The following is a 25,141-nucleotide window of genomic DNA, read 5'->3' as shown; positions in this document are numbered from 1 at the left end:
GCTAGTGGCATGTAGTTTATAAGCCAGAAATAACATTAATATGTGTAATACAGAGACTCCAATTATTCTCTGATGATCAGAACATAATCAGCTCCTGCAGAGGGTGATGTGGTTGATGCAGTATGTGGTCAGATCTTTGTAAAGTTTAGGCACTGAATGACAAAAAATAACATTAAACATTCCTTGTCCTCTACTTATTAATCCTCACCTCTTCCATTTGGTGCCCACTGTTCATAGATTTAAACTTGTATGTGTACACAAAATTCTGAAGTTTTAAGCAAGTATGTTTAACTGAATTCCATAGTCTCAGGTGTTTTTGAATTTAGCATATGTTAAAATGTAGGAGTAAGTAACGAACACTTTTTTTTCCAAAAAAAAGTTCCTGCTCTGAGATACAGGCCTCAAAAGATGACATTGCATATACCAATTTGAAGATGTGAAGTAATTTTAAAATGCTGTATCTCTTCAACAGTTCTAGATATTTGTCAGTTAGTTTTTTTGAAAGATAATTACGTTATGATTACAAAGAAATCCTCCATTTGGGCTTATCTGTCAAAGTTCTTTTAGTATAGCGTTCTGATTTTTTAAATAATTTATGGAATTTTTTTTCTTCAGAAATACCAATTCATAACACCATCTAGTTCTACATTTAGGATTTATAAACAATTGAAATTTTTGCCATACATAAAACCTGTTTTATTATCACATAACAGACTCCTAAAAAAACAAAACCTAGTCTTATTTCAGATAATTTTAGTTTTGAAATATGAGTAAGATACTCATTTTTCAAGCGTTTTAAATTATTCAAAAATGGATGTGAAAGATCCAAAGATTTTAAGGTTTTAATGTCTACAACTTCTGTGCACTCTGTTTTGTACTGAAATTAGCCATCAATGAATTAAAAATGTGTTCCACTGCTTCGGTATCTTCCTTTGATGTAGAATGATGCCGTCGTGTTGACGCAATAGGAACTGAAGCACTTACAATCTTCAAAACATTGTGAACAGAAAGTGAGCACTGATAGCATTGTTGCTGTCCTTCAGCTGGAAACCTATATCCAGCAGTTGGTCCATGTGGTAGCATAAAGTTCACTACAGTTTCATTTAGCTAACCCATAACTGGTGTCTGTAATCTCTGCGGTCCGCTGGTCACAACATCCCCCTTCTCAGGTTGTGAGTCCGAATATTATCCAGCTGTTTCTGAGGTGTTGGTCAAATAAACGAAATTTCCTCTTTCTTGCTCTTTAAAGTAAATATTAATTTCCCCTTCACTTTGAGTCCAAAAATGTGTCTCCTGAATTCTTTTCACAGGAGTAGTTTGTTTGGACCAGTCTTCTTTCTTCTGCTCACAGAATTCTTCGATTTCCTCTTTGGATAAAAGAATGAGGGCTGGATGTGCAATAGTTCACTAGTATGGAAGGAAAAAGGAATATGAAAAAGGGAGGAAGGTTTATATTTTTAGCAAGAGCAATAGAAGGCAGGCACTGACAATGTTGAGTGTTTATGGAAAAAGTTCAAGGTAATCGTAAAATGCGTTTTAGACAAGTACGTGCCGAGTAAAACTGTGAGGGACGGGAAAAATCAGTTATGGTTCAACAACAAAGTTAGGAAACTACTGTGAAAGCAAAGAGAGCTTCACTGCAAGTTTTAACGCTGCCAAAACCTCTCAGACAAACAGAAGCTAAACGATGTGAAAGTTAGCGTAAGGAGGGCTATGTGTGAAGTTCAGTGAATTCGAAAGTAAAATTCTAGGTACCAACTTGATAGAAAATCCTAGGAAGTTCTGGTCTTCCGTTAAACCAGTAAGCGGCTCGAAACAGGATATACAGACACTCTGGGATGATGATGGCATGGAAACAGAGGATGACACGCGTAAAGCTGAAATACTGAACACCTTCTTCCAAAGCTGTTTCACAGACGAAGACTTCCTTCTCTAAATCCTCGCACGAACAAAAAAATGGCTGACATCGAAATAAGTGTCCAAGGAATAGAAAAGCAACTGGAATCATTCAACAGAGGAAAGTCCACTGGACCTGATGGGATACCAATTCGATTCTACACAGAGTACGCAAAAGAACTTGCCCCCTTCTAACAGCCGTGTGCCGCAAGTCTCTAGAGGAAGGGAAGGTTCCAAATGATTGGAAAAGAGCACAGGTAGCCCCAGTCTTCAAGAAGGGTCATCGAGCAGATGCGCAAAACTATAGACCTATATCTCTGATGTCGATCTGTTGTAGAAGTTTAGAACATGTTTTTTGCTCGCGTATCATGTCGTTTTTCGAAACCCAGAATCTACTCTGTAGGAATCAACATGGATTCCGGAAACAGCGATCGTGTGAGATTCCACTCGCTTTATTTGTTCATGAGACCCAGAAAATATTAGATCCAGGCTCCCAGGTAGATGCCATTTTCCTTGACTTCCGGAAGGCGTTCGATACAGTTCCGCACTGTCGCCTGATAAACAAAGTAAGAGCCTACGGAATATCAGACCAGCTGTGTGGCTGGATTGAGCAGTTTTTAGCAAACAGAACACTACATGTTGTTCTCAATGGACAGACATTAAAGTAACCTCTGGTGTGCCACAGGGAAGTGTTATGGGAGCACTGCTTTTCACATATATATAAATGACCTAGTAGATAGTGTCGGAAGTTCCATGTGGCTTTTCCCGGGTGATTCTGTAGTATACAGAGATGTTGCAGCATTAGAAAACTGCAGCGAAATGCAGGAGGATCTTCAGCGGATAGGCACTTGGTGCAAGAAGTGGCAACTGACCCTTAACATAGACAAATGTAATGTATTGCGAATACATAGAAAGACCGAGCGAGGTGGTGCAGTGGTTAGACACTGGACTCGCATTCGGGAGGACGACGGTTCAATCCCACGTCCGGCCATCCCGATTTAGGTTTTCCGTGATTTTCCTAAATCACTCCAGGTAAATGCCAGGATGGTTCCTCTGAAGGGCTGGCCGACTTCCTTCCCCATCCTTCCCTAATCCGATGAGACCGATGACCACGCTGCCTGGTCTCCTTTCCCAAACAACCAACCAACCAACATAGAAAGAAGAATCCTTTATTGTATGATTATATGATAGCAGAACAAACACTGGTAGCAGTTACTTCTGTAAAATATCTGGGAGTATGCGTGCAGAACGATTTGAAGTGAAATGATCATATAAAATTAATTGTTGGTAAGGTGGGTCCCAGGTTGAGATTCATTGGGAGAGTCCTTAGAAAATGTAGTCCATCGACATAGGAGGTGGCTTGCAAAATACTTGTCGACCTGTACTTGAGTATTGCTCATCAGTGTGGGATCCGTACCAGGTTGGGTTGACAGAGGAGATAGAGAAGATCCAAAGAAGAGTGGTGTGTTTCGTCGCAGGGTTATTTGGTTAGCGTGATAGCGTTACGGAGTTGTTTAGCAAACTCAGGTGGCAGACTCTGCTAGAGAGGTGCTCTGCATCGCGGTGTAGCTTGCTGTCCAGGTTTTGGCAGTGTGCATTTCTAGATGGAGTATCGAATATATTGCTTCCCCCTACTTATACCTCCCGAGGAGATCATGAATGTAAAATTAGAGAGATTCGAGCTCGCAAGGATGCTTTCCGGCAGTCGTTCTTTCCGCAAACCATACGCGACTGGAACAGGAAAGGAAGGTAATGACAGTGGCACTTAAAGTGCCCTCCGGCACACACCGTTGGGTGGTTTGCGAAGTATAAATGTAGATGTGGATGTACACTCTCGTAAAATCCTCAGCATTCTGAATCGCAGCTGTATTTTGTGTGGAAAGATTATGTTTTGTAGGACCCACTGTATAACCAGCCAGTTGGCACAAGTGACTTACTCAGTTCAAACAGCTGGTAACGATTTTTAAAATGACTAGGCGCACCCTCAGAAATAATGATGATCTTCTTTGCCCCTGTTTGCAGTTGAAGAATTTTGCGCATTTCTAGCAAAGCATGTGCTGGGTCATGTCCTGTGTCATCACTTATAACTGCAACACTTGTGGTCTTGTTTTGAAAAGGTGTCACTCCAATGATACCCTTTTACTTCTTGTGAGAGAATTACAGACCAATTCTCAGCAAAATCACAGTGAAGAACTAGAAATAGTTGTTCAGCCTGTACACACCCTTTCATTTTTGCAATGTGTTGTTGCAATTTTTGCAAATGCTGGTGTGTTACTGCTTTCACTGACCATTTACCAAGTTCATCAATGAAACTGCAGAGATAACAGTTTTTCTAATTAGTGTATTTTCCTCCCTTATCATGTATGTAATTTCTGCAAAGTTATCTGCTACATAAAAAAAAAGATTGAACACCTCAACTTTGACAGATATGTCCAAATGGAGGATACCATTGTAATCATAATCTTTCAAATAAAAAAACTCTAACAAAATATCTAGAACAGTTACAGAGGTACATCATTTTAAATTTTTTTCCAAAATTTGCATCTTCAAAATGCTGTTCACAGTGTCATCTTGGGATGCCTGTATCTCAGGGCAGGAATTTTTTTGGGGAAAACAAAATAATTACGTGTTTCATACATACTCCTGAATTGCCTTAAGTGATAAGGATTATGTCTGACAGTCTAAAATTCACATAAAATGTTCTGTCTATACAAAATTATCTACTGTAATAGTTGTTACCCCTTTCACACTCCATCCTGTAGTTGCCCCAGCAGCACTGGCTTCGTGGAAGTTATTTGTAAACCTCTCTCAAGATATCTCAGTGCTACGGAAATTGAAGGCGAGTCAGAATCACTTGAAAATCCTATGTAAACTACAAATATCCAGTAAATTTTGGATTTCCTCCATTTTTCTATTTTACACTGACTCTTCTGGCTTTACACAAGATTTATGGATTGCATCCAGATGATACTGACTTCTTGCCACAGTATTTTAGTTGCAACCAGGCAGTTACCTTGAGCTGAATTTTACGACTGGATATTATTGATGTACATTACTATTTTAATATAAATAAATGAAACGAAGTGGTGTCACATGCACATAGTTATTAGTTGAATAACTGCCCAGTAAAAAATAGTAATCTCTGTGGAATTTTGCTTCATCTGTGGTACACAAGTGCATATTTAACGGTGTTATTGCATGCCATTTCGGAGAGTCAACATTCAGTGGCTCAGCTGATAAACGTAAATGTTACTGTGTGTAATATTTTAACTTTCTGAAGAAAATAAAGAGATGATCAGCTCCCATGTGTTACCCAGTTGAAAGCTACCATCCTGATTGATAAGGCCTTCTGCATATTGTATTCCAACAGTCTGTAAAAATCAGATCCTAGAATATTCACATAGAGGCCAACATTTTTGTGCCTGAATAAGCTGTGAGAGATGAGTGTGATCGTATTTCATGCCCCTTTCATATCCTGCCCTTGTGAACTCTTCAGTGTAGTCCTTGCTATAGTCACAAACTATTCTGTTGGCTCCACTTCTCCACACGCTCACACTGTCCTTAACTGAGTGTGGGCATTCACAGGTTTTTATGGATGACTGGAGAACTACTTTTAAATAATGATTTTTATGAGGCTGCATAATTTAGGTAAAGTGTCTCCAGCATTTGGAAGGGGTACCCTACACCTGAACAGCTCTTTATCTTATAACTGGCAATAAAGTTGTGAAAATTTGGTGCAAAGGATATACATTTTCCTTGAATATAGACTGTAGGAATTTCAACTCCTTTGGAAGACTATTCCTGTTGGACTCAACATGTGCCGAGTGCACCAGCCTGTAGTTTGTGTACAGTGGCGGCAGCCAGACGCAAGCAAATACACACTTGTACTTCAAAAGAAGGTGGTCATGCAGCCAAGAGCTACGTGCATGCTGTGTTATGCCAATTTATGGTATGAACATAGAGATGTTCCACAGTAATCTCTAGTTGTAAATTTAACCTGAAGGGAACTATCTGGTTGTCAGCTGAAATATCAAGGCAAGAAGACAACATTACAAACTGCAATCCCAAAATCTCGCAGAGTATTCATTGTTGTTGTTGTGATCTTCAGTTCTGAGACTGATTTGATGCAGTTCTCCATGCTACCCTATCCTGTGCAAGCTTCTTCATCTCCCAGTACTTACTGCAACCTACATCCTTCTGAATCTGCTTAGTGTATTCATCTCTTGGTCTCCCTCTACGATTTTTACCCTCCACTCTGCCCTCCAATGCTAAATTTGTGATCCCTTGATGCCTCAGAACATCTCCTACTAACCGGTCCCTTCTTTTTGTCAAGTTGTGCCACATACTCCTCTTCTCCCCAATTCTATTCAGTACTTCATCATTAGTTACCTGGTCTACCCATCTAATTTTCAGCATTCTTCTGTAGCACCACATTTCAAAAGCTTCTATTCTCTTCTTGTCCAAACTATTTATCGTCCACGTTACACTCCATACAAATACTTTCAGAAACGACTTCCTGACACTTAAATCTATACTTTATGTTAACAAATTTCTCTTCTTCAGAAACGCTTTCCTTGCCATTGCCAGTCTACATTTTATATTCTCATTACATTGGGAAAACTTCCAAAAAACACACTTCTTGCCTTATATAGACCCTCTGACTACCAGATTTTGTCAGTGACAGATGAAATGCAATATAAATTCACTGTGGTCATTATTTGACAGTTGGTTTAAAATAGGCATACCATACTCACTGCTAAATGATATTTGATTTAGATACTAATAGTTTACCTACTGTAGCTAACCACTAGATTAAAGTTGTCCTTTACTGCAGCTTGCCCATGTGACAAGGATGGGTGCTCATGACATGTTACCAGCATTGACCCTCTGACAATGTCAGTAGCCTACCACACACCTCTTCATCTGTAGCACTGGAGTGATCTGACAATGCTCCAGTGATGGAAAGTTCTGGATGTCATTCATTTTAACCCTGAATGCTGTTGACACTTGGTGGAACTTGCGATGCTAGGCAGGCATTCCTTTATTTATATTAAGACTTGAAGTTAATTTATGACTAATTAATTATAATAGTTGATGGTATCAGTTTTTAGGATATGAGTTTTAATTGTAATTTCTGCAATAAAGTAATATCATATTCTAGTACACCACAATTTTAAACATTACCTCTCATATTAGATGAAGAACATTTTGTTCTTAAGTCTACCATAAAGGCAACTCTTTGTTTGGTAAGCAGGTGTTTTTTTTGGCAAGGGGGGGGGGGGGGTTGGGAATGGGGAAGAAGTCATTATTTATTGTAGTTAATTTTGATGACCTTTTGCTCAAGTAATTGGTACAGAAGCTTATTGTTTTAAAGAATAGCATTGTGTATCTTTTACAAATTGTATGATAAATGAGAGGAATAAGTTTGTAGGGCATGTGTCTTAGGTAATTCATGTATGCTTTCTTACCATTTTAAATCTGTTATTAGCTTTATTAGTTAGCCAGAAAAATTAAAATTCTCGATAGTTCCATCCTGTTTAACACATTCAGTCCAAATAAATGACATTCCTTAGATTCTGACACTTCATATTTGTTGTACCGGTATGTAATGTATTTCTCTTCATTGATATCTGATTTTCATGAAAAAAGAATTTGCATTAACACAGACTTGCTTAGCAAATTCAATGCTGAGGCTACCACTATAGGCCTAATCCATATTTATTTTAATGCCAGAATAAATATTACTTGTTGTAACTCTGCTGAGTTGGAAGTTGACAAAGTATACTATTTTTGGAATTCTCTCTGAACATTTAATGGAGTTTAGAAATATCAGTGAACAGTGATGCAAGTTTTTGCACAACATACCTTATTACACAAATCAGGTTTGTTGTGCAATAACTTTTATCACTGTTAATTGATATTTCTAAACTCCGTTGAATGTTCAGAGTCTGTGCTTTCCTGTTAAGCGCCTGAGAATCAATATATTCTGTACCTAGCTTCATATTAGTATTCCATTCCAGTTAATTGCACAGTTTAAATCAATTATTCAGTTTGCGTGGGTTATGCTAACAACAGTTACTGTGTCATGGAATAAATCACTGCAAAGCCCAAATAAAACTGATTGGAATATTTAAAAACAAAAGAGACTACTAAACTTAAAAAAGCTGATACAAAAATCTACATACAATAAATAATATGTCACAATACAAGACTCTAAGCTACTGCGAGGAACTCATTTAAAGAATGAAAACTGTGTGCACAAGCAGTCTTTCAACGCAGAATTGAAAATCTTGGATTTACCAGTCACATCTGTCAGCTTGGCTAGAAGCCTATAAAAATTAAACCTGGAGTGTGGTGCACAACTTTCTATACTGTAGTTAGAGAAGTGTTATCGAAGAACATATCATTTTCTGGCTATCATCCATTGAAAGAATGTGACGATACCGTTTGCGCTTGACTCCATATTATTAATAAATACCATGAGGGAGTATACACACAGGGGTTGCAGAGTTAGAATTGTGAGACACTTGAAAAGAGCAGCTTGTACAAAGTTCATGAACTGTCATAGCAGATCACTCACACTACTCTTTTCTGGACTAAGAATATTCTTTGTAAAAACACAGACTTGCCCCAAGACTTGATACCTTAGGCTCTAAGAGAGTGAAAGTATACAGCGAGCCAAGACTTTGAATGTCGGAGCTGGTGGCTGTGGAGATTATTCTTACTGTAAACACAACATTTAATTACTACACAGTTTCTGGATGCTTTCAAGAGGGCTTTCATCTGTAATCTGTCCTAAGAATTTAAAGTGTTCAACTTCACTGATTATTTGATTAGCTTGTGACAATCAAATTTCACTGCTCTGTGTTGTAAACTGTATGCACTGTGGTTTAGTGCAGTTAATCATCAGATGTTTAAGCTGATGTTATTCACTATTCTGTTTGCTGTATCATTCACATTACATTTCATGTCTTTCACAATCACAATTGTGTCACCTGAAAATAAAATGTTGCAGCTGTGTGTAATCTGTGACATCTTTACTTGTCTGGATTGATCTGATGGCTATAGTGTTATTAGTTTCTCTGTGTACAGGGTGCGCTGTTGTCCTGCAGCAGTGTATTCAATTACTGAAGGGCCACCCCCACTTCTTGATATGTACTTTATTTAAGGATGTTTTCATGTGAAAGTGAGCCTGAGATTACTTTTTAAAATATTATGTTTAATAAAATTTGTATGATGGTTTTCTGAATCTACAAAAGTTAAATTTTGCATTTAGCCCCCCCTCTGCGACAAAAAACATGAAAAAGTTTACTCTGTAACTCAGCAGTTATAGCAGTTCTGTCAATTTTGGGTTGGCGTGAGGAAACCTGATAAGCACATCTAGTGATCCATAAGACAGTGTTTAATATGTAAATGATATAAAATAATTATGTACCTCCCGTGACAGTTTTTTTGGACTGTTACCAAAATCTAAACAATATAACACTTCTTGTCATTCTTAAGTGACCTTCAGTGGCATGACTAGTGCCTTGATGGTTTACGCTACTGTTGACTTATTATTTATTTAGAATATGAGAAAAACAATGTCAGCAGAGTACACGAGACAAGTTGCAGAAAAATCTAACGAACTACAACACCCATAAAGAAAAAGAAAGAGAACAGGCTAGAAAAAGATGGAATGACATGAAGATAAGGCATTCCTTTATGAAAAATTTTGAATTGGACGTCGTAAGAAGGAAGCTGAAAGAAAAATAAAGTAGAGGCTTGAACTAAAATCTGTACCAACTGAAGATGAGTTGGAGACCTGTTTTTCCCAGATAGGTCCATATGAAAGTGTTCAGTCCCTTAGCAAAACTGTTTCTCAGATAAAGAAAGTGCTTCCTTCCAACCCTCAAAAAAATCAGCAGTCATAAAAAAGCCTTCTATGGGAAAGCCTACCTACAAAAGGTAGCAAGCAGATTTTCTTAGGTGACAAGAAAACTTCAGCTTGTAAACTTACAGGTGGCAATCTGCACAAAGTACAAAACTTTTTCACAAGTGGTAAAATCAGTATCCAATTACCTGATGTGAAGGAAATTGGGCCTATTGTAGGACCAAGAAGTGGGAAAAGAGTTAGCTTGCAGAAATGTTACATACATTTGACAGTAAAGGAAGCTTTTTTTCCATTTTTGAAGCAAGAATATACAGAAAATGAAATCAAGTATTGCGACTTACACACAGTGTGCGTTTCTCTCATCTATACAGATTCTGAGATGAGTGATGAACAACAATATTTCATATACTCACAGTGACATAATTGTGAAGAATTTACAGGGTCAAAACAAGTTGTCAAAAAGACCTTGGCAAGAACATTTATTTTGTTGGACTTTCAAGCCTCAAGAAAGAAACTGGGCAAATAAAAGTCTACTTTGATTGCTCAGAGGGCTCTTGAAGATAATTGAGAAATACAGAGTATGTGTATGAGATTTGTAGGGGACGTGGTGAAGGTGTTCAAAGTTAATGAGAAGGGTGTATCCTACATAGTGTGTGAACAAGTTCTTGCTCTGCTCCCAAGTCCAGACATCAAACATGTTAGAAACACCTTGTATTACGAATTTCCAGGAAATATGGGTATTTTTGAAACGAAACGAGTAGTACTCAATGTAGTTTTTAATTGTAGATTTTTAAACTTAAATAATTAGGTACTCAGATATTCAAAGTAATACTGTATTGAAAGACTACCTACACTATGCTTGTCTATCCTCTTTTAGAATACTGCTGTGTGGTGCGGGACCCTTATCAAATAGGATTAACGGAGTGCATCAAAAAAGTTCAAAGAAAGGTAGCATGTTTTTTATTATCGCGGAATATGGGAGAGAGTGTCACAGAAATGATACAGGATTTGGGCTGAACATCATTAAAGTAAAGGCATTTTTCATTGCGACGGAATCTTCTCACGAAATTCCAATCACCGACTTTCTTCTCCAAATGCGAAAATATTTTGTTGACACCGACCTACATAGGGAGGAATGATCACCACGATAAGGGAAATCAGAGCTCCTACGGAAAGATATAGGTGTTCATTCTTTCCGCGTGCTATACGAGATTGGAATAATAGAGAATTGTGAAGGTGGTTCGATGAACCCTCTGCCAGGCACTTAAATGTAATTTGCAGAGTGTCCATGCAGATGTAAATCTTATTTATATGCAACACAAACTTCCCTACAAGGTTATTTAAATGGGAAATGAGGTCTAAATATGTTAACTAGTGATTCTGCTGTAAATTAATGCAGTAAAATTAAACAATGGAAAATACAGGATGGAATCTAACAATATTGTGAAAAGGAAAGTTGCTACTCACCATATAGCGGAGATGCTGAGTCGCATATAGGCACAGCAAAAAGACTGTCACAAATAGCGGCTTTCAGCCAGTAAGGCCTTTTTCAGAATTAGACAGGAAACACACATGCAAATGCAACTCACACACACATGACTAATTTTAACTCTCCCACACATTTTTTACATTATGATGTGGTATGATGCTGAGAAAACTTTTATGTCAACTGGCTCTGGCTGCGGAAGCCTACGCAGTTATAATTTTACATTTATTTTTATTTCATCATGTAGAGAATTATTTTAATAATGTGAATTCAGTGTCTTCAAAAGAAAATAAGTGCATAATCCATAGAGTTCATGTAAAATGTTGTGGACAGTCAGTGCTATGTCCATTTGGTGTCCCACTTGTGACAAGATTTTAAAGATGATCAACAGCTAAACTTCTGATATTGGGATTTAAAGGGAAGGTAAAACAACTATTCATATGATCGTCAGTCTATTTATTCTTATTATATTAGCTTTTAATCGACAAAAACTATAGTGCAACTGACCCAGCTGTGACAACGGGATCAGTTTTGACCTTCACATTCAGGTCATTTTCAAATTGATCCAAAATTACCATTGTCAATACATTATATGATGGATATGTAAATATTTTACATTATAGGAGACGACAAATAAAATTTAAACATGTACATGGTAAGTACAGGAAGAATATGTATCTTACATTTTGCAGTTTTGAGACACTGGTGGATCTAAAAGTTAAAGGCCCAATGATATCTTGGGGAGGGGCAAAAAAAGGAGGGGGGTTGTCATGATTATAAAAGCTGTTCCCATATATTAAAATATTGACATTGCTTTACCAGGGGCTTTATTCTGGCATGTTTGAAATTTCAGATTGAATGCTTTACTATAAAAAGCTAAAAGTAATTTCTAGATTTAATTAAAGTATAAAATAGTCACAGTAGGTGGTGCATTCAGTCAGGTGTAAAGTCACATCTTCTAGCATGAGTGAGCAAAAGAAACCTCCGTTTGTTTGTTAGTGTGCACTGCTGATTGAACATCCCTGGATTTTTGCAGGAGAGTGTAAATATATATTCACATAGTGAATCTCCTTAAAATATCCCTTCAAATTGGTGGCATATACAAATTTACTATCCTGACTGTAAGACTAGCTACATCAGATAAATGGGAAGAATTTTAAAATGTGATACAAGGAGCACACACAATTTAAAAGAAGAAGAAGAAAACAAAGTAAGGAGTAAATCCACCTCCCCAGCTCACCTCACATAAAATATTCATAGGGTGCCCAGAAATGAAAACAACCTTGTAATTCTTCATACAATGAAGAAAAGATACTTTACAGAAATATATGAAGAAATAGAAATTTTTACCTACCTGAAACAGATCCAGGGAAAAGACACTCAATGAGCTGTGAACATTAAGTGTACACCAGCTTCTTGGACATATGCCACCCTGTTATTGACAACTTCCTGTACTCTCCAACTTTGTAACTGCATCTAGATGTTAGTATACATGTCCACTGCTACTGTATTAGATTTTTATCAAATGAAAAATTTACGTATAATTTTCACTGTTCAAGTATGCAGTTTTAAATTTCAAATGTGCCAGAATATAACTCCTTTTAAAGCTAAAGCATGCCAGTACTTTTAATATATCAAGTTTTACAGTATGTTATAATTGTGACATGCCCATTTTTCTTACTATATTGCTGGGCACATAACTTTTAAATCCGTCAGCCTTTTACTTTTTTATTATATGATATTGCTTCAAAACAGCACAAAGCAAGACAGGTATCCTTTCTGGTCTTACATTGTACAAATTTAAGCTCTATTTTCCATCTCTTATTATGTAAAATATTTGTACATCCATCATATTATGTATTAACAATAGCAGTTCAGATCCACTTGAAAATGGCCTGGATGTGAAGACCTAAACTGCTCATTGACTGAAATAAATGTACATTTGAGCAACTGGAGCAGCTATTCATTAATATGCTACAACATTTTCACCGTTGCTGAAAATGAATTACTGCACAATATTCCATTTCATCAGTAGGCTGCTCTATTGTGTCTTGGCTTCTCTGGCTACATGCTATGGTACTCTGGCATAGGTACTTCTTTGTGTATTATGTCTGCAGTCATGGACCAGTAAAAAAAATTAAATGGCTTATCATTGATACTGGTATATATTAAGGAAAATGGGGGATTCTGAACAGAGCCCTGTGACCCCAGTTAATTGCACAGGTTAAACTGTGTGAAGAGCTGCACCAATCCAGTCGTTGAACTGAAGACCACACCCACAAACAAGAAAATGTTTAAATGAACATACATTATGCTCAGTGAACTGAATTGCCACTTGCAGGTCCAGTTACATATTCTCAGATTAAAGATAAAAATGTAATTATCAACTTCATTCCTGGGGAAGTTTTTCATGGGGAACTTTGTGAAAGACAATTAATATGCCATATCGAGCTGATTTCAGTAATGTACTTAATTCTTTGATTCTGTCATCTTGTTTGCTAAGGCATTTTATATTAATAATATATATAAGTAGCATTAATTTTATTGTGGCATATTCTAATACATGGTTTGTTTTAGCAGCATGGTACACAAGAAATCGGAGTACAGGCTACAGTTCCATGTCTTGCCCAATGACCTGAGGAAGCAAATATGGCAAGAAAATCTCAGATTCAGGTAATGAAAATAGTACTCCCAAAAGTTACACTATGTTTATATAAATCTTATTTTACAAACGCAGCAGTTTTAGTACTGTTGTAAAACAAAGTCATCTATAAAATACTCTCTCTCTCTCTCTCTCTCTCTCTCTCTGCCTGACAAAAGTACACACAAGGGAAGATAGAAACTAACTTCATTGGTTGAGAGGGTAAGTGACGTTATGTCTGTGATTACAAAATCAAGTCAATGTTTCAAAGCATTTGATAGTATGAGCACACTTATCAGTATGATGTTGCATTTCCCGCCGACGTTTGAAACCTGGACTGATTTGTTTGAGAAGAGAGTCGTTAAGCCATCATATCCTCCCCTGAGACAAGCTGGTCCACAACTGTATTCCTTGATACCCTGCACACTGGCTTCGGGATGAAGTTAGCATCTGAGCTGGCGCCGCTTGTGTTCTATGACCTTCAGGTCTGGGGACCTTGTTCACCATGGAAGTACCTCAACAGATACAGCTAGTTCGTAGAGATATGTGTGACATGTGGGTGAGATTTATTCTCCTAAAAAAAGGCATCACCTACTGTTGCATGAGAGGTAACATATGGAGGCACAGGGTGCCCATGATATATCGTTGTGGTGTCATAGTTCCCTCAATCTCTACCAGACGTGACCTGAAGTCATATGCGATGGTTCCCCACACCTGCTTATCCTTACAAAAATGATAACAAATGTTGATAGGTCACTGATAAGTCACAAGATGTTAGTTGAATTTCTTTATGTCATTTTGTGTTTCGTACACAGCCCATCACTGTCAGGGCAAAATATAAAGGTGATGAAAAAAAAAAAAATTGAGATGCAAACAATGACACACATAAAAATCCACAGTGATGAGATAGTAGCAGCAAGTCATCAACATCAGTACACGAACTTTGGAGACCAACAGTGAGGCCTCTTTCAACCTCTGTCAACGGTCACTCAGAACCTGCTGTTATTCACACCCTTTGTATACACTACCAGGCCTGGTAACACCACTAAATATGGACAACACATACACATACTTCCAGGTGGAGTTAAATAATGTTGCCCACAACAGCTCCCACTATTTGTATTACTTACAACACAGGTAGGCCTTATTACCTACAGACATGCCTTCGCAGCAATCCTCTAGCATAGACACCATATATGCCCTCTTGAGTCTGGAGCTAAAACACTAGTACAGACACCGAGCGAGGTGGCGCAGTGGTTAGCACACTGGACTCGCATTCGGGAGGACGACGGTTCAATCCCGTCTCCAGCCATTCTGATTTAGGTTTTCCGTGATTTCCCTAAATCGTTTCAGGCAAATGCTGGGATGGTTCCTTTGAAAGGACACGGCTGATTTCCTTCCCAATCCTTCCCTAACCCGAGCTTGCGCTCCGTCTCTAATGACCTCGTTATCGACGGGACGTTAAACACTGACCACCACCACCTCTAGTACAGACAAAACATTCCCACATTCTTAGCACGTTCTCATGTATGCTTTCAATACATATCACTCACACCTCATTCATTTATTTAAGAAAAAATATTTACACGGTCAACTTGTGAATTACGAAATGTGCCAGGATAGGGAGTGAATAATTTCATGACTGTTTGCAACAAACCTGTCATGGAAAAGATCATAATTGTCTTGGTGTGCAGAAATCTACTGTAATATATATATTTTCAGCTTTCAATACATGTCAGGAGCCATTGCAGAGCTGTCTGTGCGAATAACGTGGTGTGCCCAGATAAATACCTGTGACTGTTAATTTATACTCAAATCTTATTTACTGTGATCAAGAATGCCAATTTGAAACGGAACTGCAGGCATTTGAAGTGGAAAGGCAAGTTTGTTGGGATGACAGGAATTCATGGTATCAACATTGTTTCTCATTTGGCTGTGCTAGTGATGATAATGGCCTACATGATGCAGCTCCATGATGCATAACCTGGTGCCATTACACAATCTTGCTGCATTCAGTGTACACATTAGTATGACAGGCACACCCACCTTCAGCTCCAGCTTGTGGGACAGTGTTCCCAATAGCTCTAATGAACTTAGTAGCTCCACAGGATATGTAGTAGCATTGTCTCTTGTCATCACTGTATTGACTGACATGTAAGTGTTCACCTCACCAGGTACCTAATCAATAATTTTTTTACCGGTGCTACCCACAGATTTGTTCTTGGACACAAGTGTTGCTGTTTCACATCACCACTCTTTGTTTCTCAAGTTTTTCTGTAAGCTTTGAAAAACCTCATTTATTAGGCTATCTTCCAAGCTTACAACATTGCAGAAGGAATTTCAAAATTTATCAAACCTTCCACACTCATTGCCATGCAGCCCTCGCCATTCTCAAGGAGATATTGAACAAAGAGCTCAAGACTCTGTCACTGTAGAGCTGAACTCTTACATTAGTTGTGAGGTACATTTTTTCTTTTCTTTTTTTACATTTGCCCACAGAGGCAAAGACTGAGATGCACGATGATCTCATCTGCTGCATTGCCTCGCCTGATGATCAGCAGCATCTGTCAGAAATCGCTTGTGAGCAAGACACTCAATCCACCCGTCAACATGCAGTTACAGCAGATGTCTTGCAAGCTCTGATTGAGTGCCCTGATTGCACTCTTGTGTGTCATTGAGCATTTATCTTGCATGATCAATTTGTGCTGCTACAGCAGAACAATATGACCACTGTTCTTGCTTATATTGCAAGTGGGGGTTTTCTCATTCACAAGATTCAGCAGATGCTTGAACACAGAGTGGACAGATTTTCATCCAGTGAGCAAGATTGCAGCTATCCCAGAGGATGCAACAACTAGTGCGACATTCCTGTCCTTGCCCAACTGCACCAGTTGCATGTTCAACTGGAATGTCATGCCCTTTGCTCTGGTAATAGCTGGGGTTCGGTTTGGGCAACTTGAACCCCATAGGCTGCAATGTCATAACTGAGCTCCCTGATCAAATTAGTGGACAACTGTACTGCCTGTTGTGGGATGGGCATGCTGAAATCAGACAGCCATTATTCCATGACTGAGAAAATTTTGTCCTCAATAAGTTTCTGTGCTTTATTGAAATATACATCGTCGCTGGAATGTGCTGTCTCTTGGTACTGGTGTTTAATCTATTTTGATAATATGGTTTTATATTTTTTCAAAGTGTCATGAGATTCGAGAGTCCGCAGGTACTCAACATGATAACGAAGAGCTCTCGTAACTTGGCCAGTGATCAGCACAATATGGCATCCTCCATCGTAGGCACTGTGTGGCCCTTATCGTCCCATTGCCTCTCATGATTCCTGGAACATGGATTTTTCCTGTCCTTCAACTGTTTTGAGGGCCTGAAAACAGATGGGACACTGGATGCAGGTCAGCAGCATTCATACACAGTAACATTCAAAGTGTGTTAAGACATCTGACACCTTCACACATTGCCAACCTTTCACAGGAGATGCCCTACACACAAAGTTTCCATTCTTTCTGTGGCTCATTCCACCTGAAACATTTTGGCACTTCTGCATACACCAAAGTTTGAGCAAAGTCATCTGTCTGACAAAGACAGAAAAATGCAGTGAGAAAACTATGTCATTGTTCAAGAATCATGATAATATCATAATTCAACACACTTCCTCAATCCAAGTTTTCAACATTGATTCGTCTGAACTATTGAGACCCAAGAAACAATTAAATCTACAAAAAATTATAAGTCCTTCAACTCTAAACAGAAAAGCCAAGTCACAAGCCTGATAATATCACATTCCAGTACACTTCCCAAACATTCTGTATGTTGCAAAATATTTCCATGCATGTACATTACATTTTTAAAGAGTTTAGTGATTTCATCCAACAGGAATATTTCTGCTGTCCTAGATTTATGTACATACTGACTCTGGGTAATAATTATGTGTTGTGTACTATATTTAATGCGATTATTCAGAAAAATTGTGACGGTTATTCTGAGCACTTACTACATTGTTGAATTTTGTATCTACTGTTGCTATGTGACATTGGATTACTGTATTGACTTATTGTAGGTGTGCAGAGTACAGCGCACAGGAAAGGACCTGTTCAGTGACGTTCTCGCGTGTAACTGGTGTAATACTTTGTTTGCTTTGATTATCAATTTTGTGATGTTGACATCACAATTGTAAATAAAATAGAAAGAAACTTCCACATGGGAAAAATATATTAAAAACAAAGATTCCAAGACTTACCAAGCGGGAAAGCGCCGGCAGACAGGCACATTAACAAAACACACAAACACACACACAGAATTACTAGCTTTCGCAACCGATGGTTGCTTCTTCAGGAAGGAGAGGGAAAGACGAAAGGATGTGGGTTTTAAGGGAGAGGGTAAGGAGTCATTCCAATCCCGGGAGCGGAAAGACTTCCCTTAGGGGAAAAAAGGACAGGTGTACACTTGCACACACATACACACACATATCCATCCGCACATACACAGACACAAGCAGACATATTTAAAGGCAAAGAGTAAGGGCAGAGATGTCAGTCGAGGCGGAAGTACAGAGGCAAAGAAGTTGTTGAAAGACAGGTGAGGTATGAGCGGCGGCAACTTGAAATTAGCGGAGGTTGAGGCCTGGCGGATATCGAGAAGAGAGGATATACTGAAGGGCGAGTTCCCATCTCCGGAGTTCGGATAGGTTGGTGTTGGTGGGAGTATCCAGATAACTCGGACGGTGTAACACTGTGCCAAGCTGTGCTGGCCGTGCATCAAGGCATGTTTAGCCACAGGGTGATCCTCATTACCAACAAACACTGTCTGCCTGTGTCCATTCATGCGAATGAACAGTTTGTTGCTGGTCATTCCCACATAGAAAGCGTCACAGTGCAGGCAGGTCAGTTGGTAAATCACGTGGGTGCTTTCACACGTGGCTCTCCCTTTGATCGTGTACACCTTCCGGGTTACAGGACTGGAGTAGGTGGTGGTGGGAGGGTGCATGGGACAGGTTTTACACCGGGGGCGGTTGCAAGGGTAGGAGCCAGAGGGTAGGGAAGGTGGTTTGGGGATTTCATAGGGATGAACCAAGAGGTTACAAAGGTTAGGTGGACGGCGGAAAGACACTCTTGGTGGAGTGGGGAGGATTTCATGAAGGATGGATCTCATTTCGGGGCAGGATTTTAGGAAGTCGTATCCCTGCTGGAGAGCCACATTCAAGGTCTGATCCAGTCCTGGGAAGTATTCTGTCACAAGTGGGGCACTTTTGGGGTTCTTCTGTGAGAGGTTCTGGGTTTGAGGGGATGAGGAAGTGGCTCTGGTTATCTGCTTCTGTACCAGGTTAGGAGGGTAGTTTCGGGATGCGAAAGCTGTTTTCAGGTTGTTGGTGTAATGGTCGAAGGATTCAGGACTGGAGCAGATTCGTTTGCCACGAAGGCCTAGGCTGTAGGGAAGGGACCGTTTGATATGGAATGGGTGGCAGCTGTCATAATGGAGGTACTGTTGCTTGTTGGTGGGTTTGATGTGGACGGATGTGTGCAGCTGGCCATTGGACAGATGGAGGTCAACGTCTAGGAAAGTGGCATGGGATTTGGAGTAGGACCAGGTGAATCTGATGGAACCAAAGGAGTTGAGGTTGGAGAGGAAATTCTGGAGTTGTTCTTCACTGTGAGTCCAGATCATGAAGATGTCATCAATAAATCTGTACCAAACTTTGGGTTGGCAGGCTTGGGTAACCAAGAAGGCTTCCTCTAAGCGACCCATAAATAGGTTGGCATACGAGGGGGCCATCCTGGTACCCATGGCTGTTCCCTTTAATTGTTGGTATGTCTGGCCTTCAAAAGTGAAGAAGTTGTGGGTCAGGATGAAGCTGGCTAAGGTGACGAGGAAAGAGGTTTTAGGTAGGGTGGCAGGTGATCGGCGTGAAAGGAAGTGCTCCATTGCAGCGAGGCCCTGGACGTGCGGGATATTCGTGTATAGGGAAGTGGCATCAATGGTTACAAGGATGGTTTCCGGGGGTAACAGACTGGGTACGGAAAGTGGTTGGTGTCTTTGATGAAGTCTTTGGTAAGTCTTGGAATCTTTGTTTTTAATATATTTTTCCCATGTGGAAGTTTCTTTCTATTTTATTTACATCATCATTAATTTGAACCCAACAATTACGTTTGTCATTGTCTCTGTTGCATTTCGAAATCTTCTCTATCGTCTTACTTTCTCTTGTCGTTTGTACAAGAAGTTTCACTTTGTATTCATCTTCCATTTTTCCGTAATCTACCATACATTTTATCCTGCCTAATTATACTCAATAATACGTAATTTACTTCCAAACCATAACCTAAAATTTTCAACGTTTTCAACATAACTGCTGCTATAAAATCCATTGTTCCAAGTTTACAAACATTTCGTGTAAACTCGTGAATACTATTTCACAGCTTCAGTTCCTTTCACCCATTACACAATCATCTCAGTTTTTTCCAACAACTTTCATTTTATTTCCATTCCCGTTTTTCCCACATAACCGATCATTTTTTAGCAGCTTCCCACAGGTTTACACGTTATTATTTCTTCATCAAACAATTGTTAGCCTCATTCTCATAACCTGCCAGTACATAACCAGCCCTTTGAATACATTTACACACATATTCTTCGAGATTTTATTCGAAAATTTTTTTCGAATTTTATTTTTTCGGAAATTATTTTTTCGAAACTTTTTTTGAAAAAAAAATTTAATTTTCGAAATTTTCTTGAATTTCCCCACCCTTTAACTTGATCTGGAGACAACATAACTACCCAACCTTTGCACCCATTGTTGTTCAGCAACCTAAGTTCTGCACATGATCAACATAGCTCATCTCAAACCAACACTTTTTCGTCTTTTTTCACACCTTTATCTCTCCCTATATAAATCTCTATTTACTTTCACTTTAACCTCATATTACCCTTTCCACCTACTAATACCATGTCAACCTCACAACATCCCTACAATGACCCCATTAATTCACCCTAGCCAGATTACGCTCCCATATTTTATTTACTCAGGCTTGTCTGACATTTGGCATTGCTCCCAAAGGCCTCACACTTAAAGTTCCCATCTCTGGCTGCAATCCTTCTTTCCATCAGTCCTTATACCAGTTCCAAACAGCACAATCCATAGCCCTCACCCGCCTAATCCTTCACCTATACATCGACTCGGCCAATGAACACACCCGTCAACTCCTATCCCAAATCAAAGTCCTCAATCTTTCCTCTCCCACATCCACACTGGCTGTACATAGCATCCTCCTACAGGCCAACCGCAAATTAGAACAACATGCCACCCTCCACCTCAAAAAACTATCCAATCTCCTGGTTTCACACCTCCGGAAAGGCAACTCACTCACCCTCCACAACCTTTCCAACAAACCTCAACCTCCTCTCATTGCACACAGACCCAGTCTCTCCCATCTACTCAATCTCCCACTTCCAGCTCCACTCCCCCCAACACCTCAAAATTCTAGTCAACACAATCTGGAACCACAACACCCCAATTCAGTAGTTAACCTTTCCTCCAAACCCCTCTCCCAATCCGAAACCTCTGTCCTATCCAAAGGCCTCACCTTCAGCCCCACTCCCAGGTTCAACCAAACTGCCCTTGTCAAAGATTTACTGTCCTACACTCGTAGTCTCTGCTGGAAATATCACTTTGCCACGAAGAAAAACAATCCTGATCCCACTCCTAATGATCCAACTCCCCAAGACACTATCCAAATTGAACCCTGCCTGCAACAGTTCCGTCCTCCATCACAGCGGGACCCACCTCCTCTTCCTCAAAATCACCCTCTCCAAACCTTCCAGGAATTTCTCACTTCCAGGCTTGCCTCTCAATCATTCTTGAAAAACCTTAATCCTACTCCCAACATCACCACAGCCGAAGCCCAGGCTATCCGTGATCTGAAAGCTGACCGATCCATCATCATTCTTCCGGCTGACAAGGGTTCCACGACCGTGGTACTTGATCGTCGGGAGTATGTGGCTGAGGGACTGCGTCAGCTTTCAGACAACTCTACATACAAAGTTTGCCAAGGTAATCCCATTCCTGATGTCCAGGCGGAGCTTCAAGGAATCCTCAGAACCTTAGGCCCCCTACAAAACCTTTCACCTGACTCCATCAAACTCCTCACCCCACCAACACCTCGCACTCCTACCTTCTACCTACTTCCTAAAATTCACAAACCCAAACATCCTGGCCGCCCCATTGTAGCTGGTTACCAAGCCCCCACAGAACGTATCTCTGCCTATGTAGATCAACACCTTCAACCCATTACATGCAGTCTCCCATCCTTCATCAAGGACACCAACCACTTTCTCGAACGCCTGGAATCCGTACCCAGTCTGTTACCCCCGGAAACCATCCTTGTAACCATTGATGCCACTTCCCTATACACGAATATCCCGCACGTCCAGGGCCTCGCTGCAATGGAGCACTTCCTTTCACACCGATCACCTGCCACCCTACCTAAAACCTCTTTCCTCGTCACCTTAGCCAGCTTCATCCTGACCCACAACTTCTTCACTTTTGAAGGCCAGACATACCAACAATTAAAGGGAACAGCCATGGGTACCAGGATGGCCCCCTTGTATGCCAACCTATTTATGGGTCGCTTAGAGGAAGCCTTCTTGGTTACCCAAGCCTGCCAACCCAAAGTTTGGTACAGATTTATTGATGACATCTTCATGATCTGGACTCACAGTGAAGAACAACTCCAGAATTTCCTCTCCAACCTCAACTCCTTTGGTTCCATCAGATTCACCTGGTCCTACTCCAAATCCCATGCCACTTTCCTAGACGTTGACCTCCATCTGTCCAATGGCCAGCTGCACACATCCGTCCACATCAAACCCACCAACAAGCAACAGTACCTCCATTATGACAGCTGCCACCCATTCCATATCAAACGGTCCCTTCCCTACAGCCTAGGCCTTCGTGGCAAACGAATCTGCTCCAGTCCTGAATCCTTCGACCATTACACCAACAACCTGAAAACAGCTTTCGCATCCCGAAACTACCCTCCTAACCTGGTACAGAAGCAGATAACCAGAGCCACTTCCTCATCCCCTCAAACCCAGAACCTCTCACAGAAGAACCCCAAAAGTGCCCCACTTGTGACAGAATACTTCCCAGGACTGGATCAGACCTTGAATGTGGCTCTCCAGCAGGGATACGACTCCCTAAAATCCTGCCCTGAAATGAGATCCATCCTTCATGAAATCCTCCTCACTCCACCAAGAGTGTCTTTCCGCCGTCCACCTAACCTTCGTAACCTCTTGGTTCATCCCTATGAAATCCCCAAACCACCTTCCCTACCCTCTGGCTCCTACCCTTGCAACCGCCCCCGGTGTAAAACCTGTCCCATGCACCCTCCCACCACCACCTACTCCAGTCCTGTAACCCGGAAGGTGTACACGATCAAAGGGAGAGCCACGTGTGAAAGCACCCACGTGATTTACCAACTGACCTGCCTGCACTGTGACGCTTTCTATGTGGGAATGACCAGCAACAAACTGTCCATTCGCATGAATGGACACAGGCAGACAGTGTTTGTTGGTAATGAGGATCACCCTGTGGCTAAACATGCCTTGATGCACGGCCAGCACAGCTTGGCACAGTGTTACACCGTCCGAGTTATCTGGATACTTCCCACCAACACCAACCTATCCGAACTCCGGAGATGGGAACTCGCCCTTCAGTATATCCTCTCTTCTCGATATCCGCCAGGCCTCAACCTCCGCTAATTTCAAGTTGCCGCCGCTCATACCTCACCTGTCTTTCAACAACTTCTTTGCCTCTGTACTTCCGCCTCGACTGACATCTCTGCCCTTACTCTTTGCCTTTAAATATGTCTGCTTGTGTCTGTGTATGTGCGGATGGATATGTGTGTGTATGTGTGTGCAAGTGTACACCTGTCCTTTTTTCCCCTAAGGGAAGTCTTTCCGCTCCCGGGATTGGAATGACTCCTTACCCTCTCCCTTAAAACCCACATCCTTTCGTCTTTCCCTCTCCTTCCTGAAGAAGCAACCATCGGTTGCGAAAGCTAGTAATTCTGTGTGTGTGTTTGTGTGTTTTGTTAATGTGCCTGTCTGCCGGCGCTTTCCCGCTTGGTAAGTCTTGGAATCTTTGTTTTTAATATATGACATCACAATTGATTGTTTAACAGCCATATGTTACTAATTGCGAACTTTAAAAGTGTATAAAAGAGGGGACATTTCACCACATAAAAAAGCTGAGGTCAGAACCCTCCTTAATATGAAAATGTATTCCAATCGAGAAATTTCTCGAAAGTTGGAAATGTCAGAAGCTAGCATGAGACGCATAAAGAAGAAAATTGATACAGGTGAAGAATTGAGCTCCAGATGGAAGAATAAATGTGGAAGAAATCCAATTTTCACCTCAAGGTCAGAAATATTTCTCAAAATAAATTGCCAATAAAGCAGATTTGCAGCAACAAAACAAATAAAATCTCAACTGGAAGAGGCTAATATGAATGCGTCTGAATGCACTGTTCACAGAAATTTAGAGGATGTTGATTTCAAGGCCTGTCAACCCGCTAGAAAACCAAAGTTAACAGCCACAATTAAAGCAAAGCATCTGAAGTGAGCTAAACAGTGGTGTGATAAGGGTGTGGACTTCTGGAGATCGGTAATTTAACTTTAAAATTATTAATTTTATGATATAACCTACATACATTCATTCATAGTATATTAATTATGTTTCTTGATTTATACAGGTATGCTTCAGCAATGAAAGCACGTTTGAAATTTTAACTAACAAATCTCAGTATGTGCGCCGTCGAACAGGAGAACATTTCATCCCGACTGCATTATTCAGACTGTAAAACACGCAACTAAGGTGATGATTTGGTCTGTCACCTGTGGCAAGGATACAGGACATCTATTCGTGGTAAAAGGTATAATAAGGCAAGACCAGTAAAAGAAAGTCCTGCAAAAACGGTTAATACCACAGCTCAGAGAATGGTTCCCGAATGGGGAACCAATTATTTTTATGCAGGATGGAGCTCCCTGTCACACAGTCAGGTCAATTAAATCCTTTCTGAAGGAACTAAATATCCCACTGTTAGGCTGGCCAGGTAATAATCCTGACATGAACCCCACAGAAAATGTATGAGAACTAATGAAGAGGGAGGTGGCAAAAGGTGTCATCACAACAAAAACACAGCTCTTAGAGAAGGTATCCATGTGTGCTATTATCATCCACAGT

At 40.2% G+C, this 25,141-nt stretch overlaps 1 protein-coding gene across 4 annotated transcripts in view; it reads left to right on the top strand.

Moving 5' to 3' along the window:
- LOC126267028 (uncharacterized) overlaps positions 1–25,141 on the top strand; it is a 117,011-nt gene that overhangs the window by 932 nt on the left and 90,938 nt on the right. For 3 of the 4 annotated variants that reach the window (XM_049971807.1, XM_049971809.1, XM_049971810.1), the window contains exon 2: positions 13,836–13,928. In XM_049971807.1, the coding sequence (XP_049827764.1) occupies positions 13,837–13,928 (92 nt within the window). In that variant the 5' untranslated portion in view covers position 13,836. Of the gene's footprint in view, positions 1–13,832; positions 13,929–25,141 lie in introns of all 4 variants that reach the window. The other variant, XM_049971808.1, reaches the window with a different exon arrangement.

The sequence above is a fragment of the Schistocerca gregaria genome, chromosome 4, assembly GCF_023897955.1.
Source record: "Schistocerca gregaria isolate iqSchGreg1 chromosome 4, iqSchGreg1.2, whole genome shotgun sequence".
Taxonomy (NCBI): Eukaryota; Metazoa; Arthropoda; class Insecta; order Orthoptera; family Acrididae; genus Schistocerca; species Schistocerca gregaria.
Note: the sequence above shows the minus strand (reverse complement) of the source record. Positions and strands in the feature narration are given on the sequence as shown.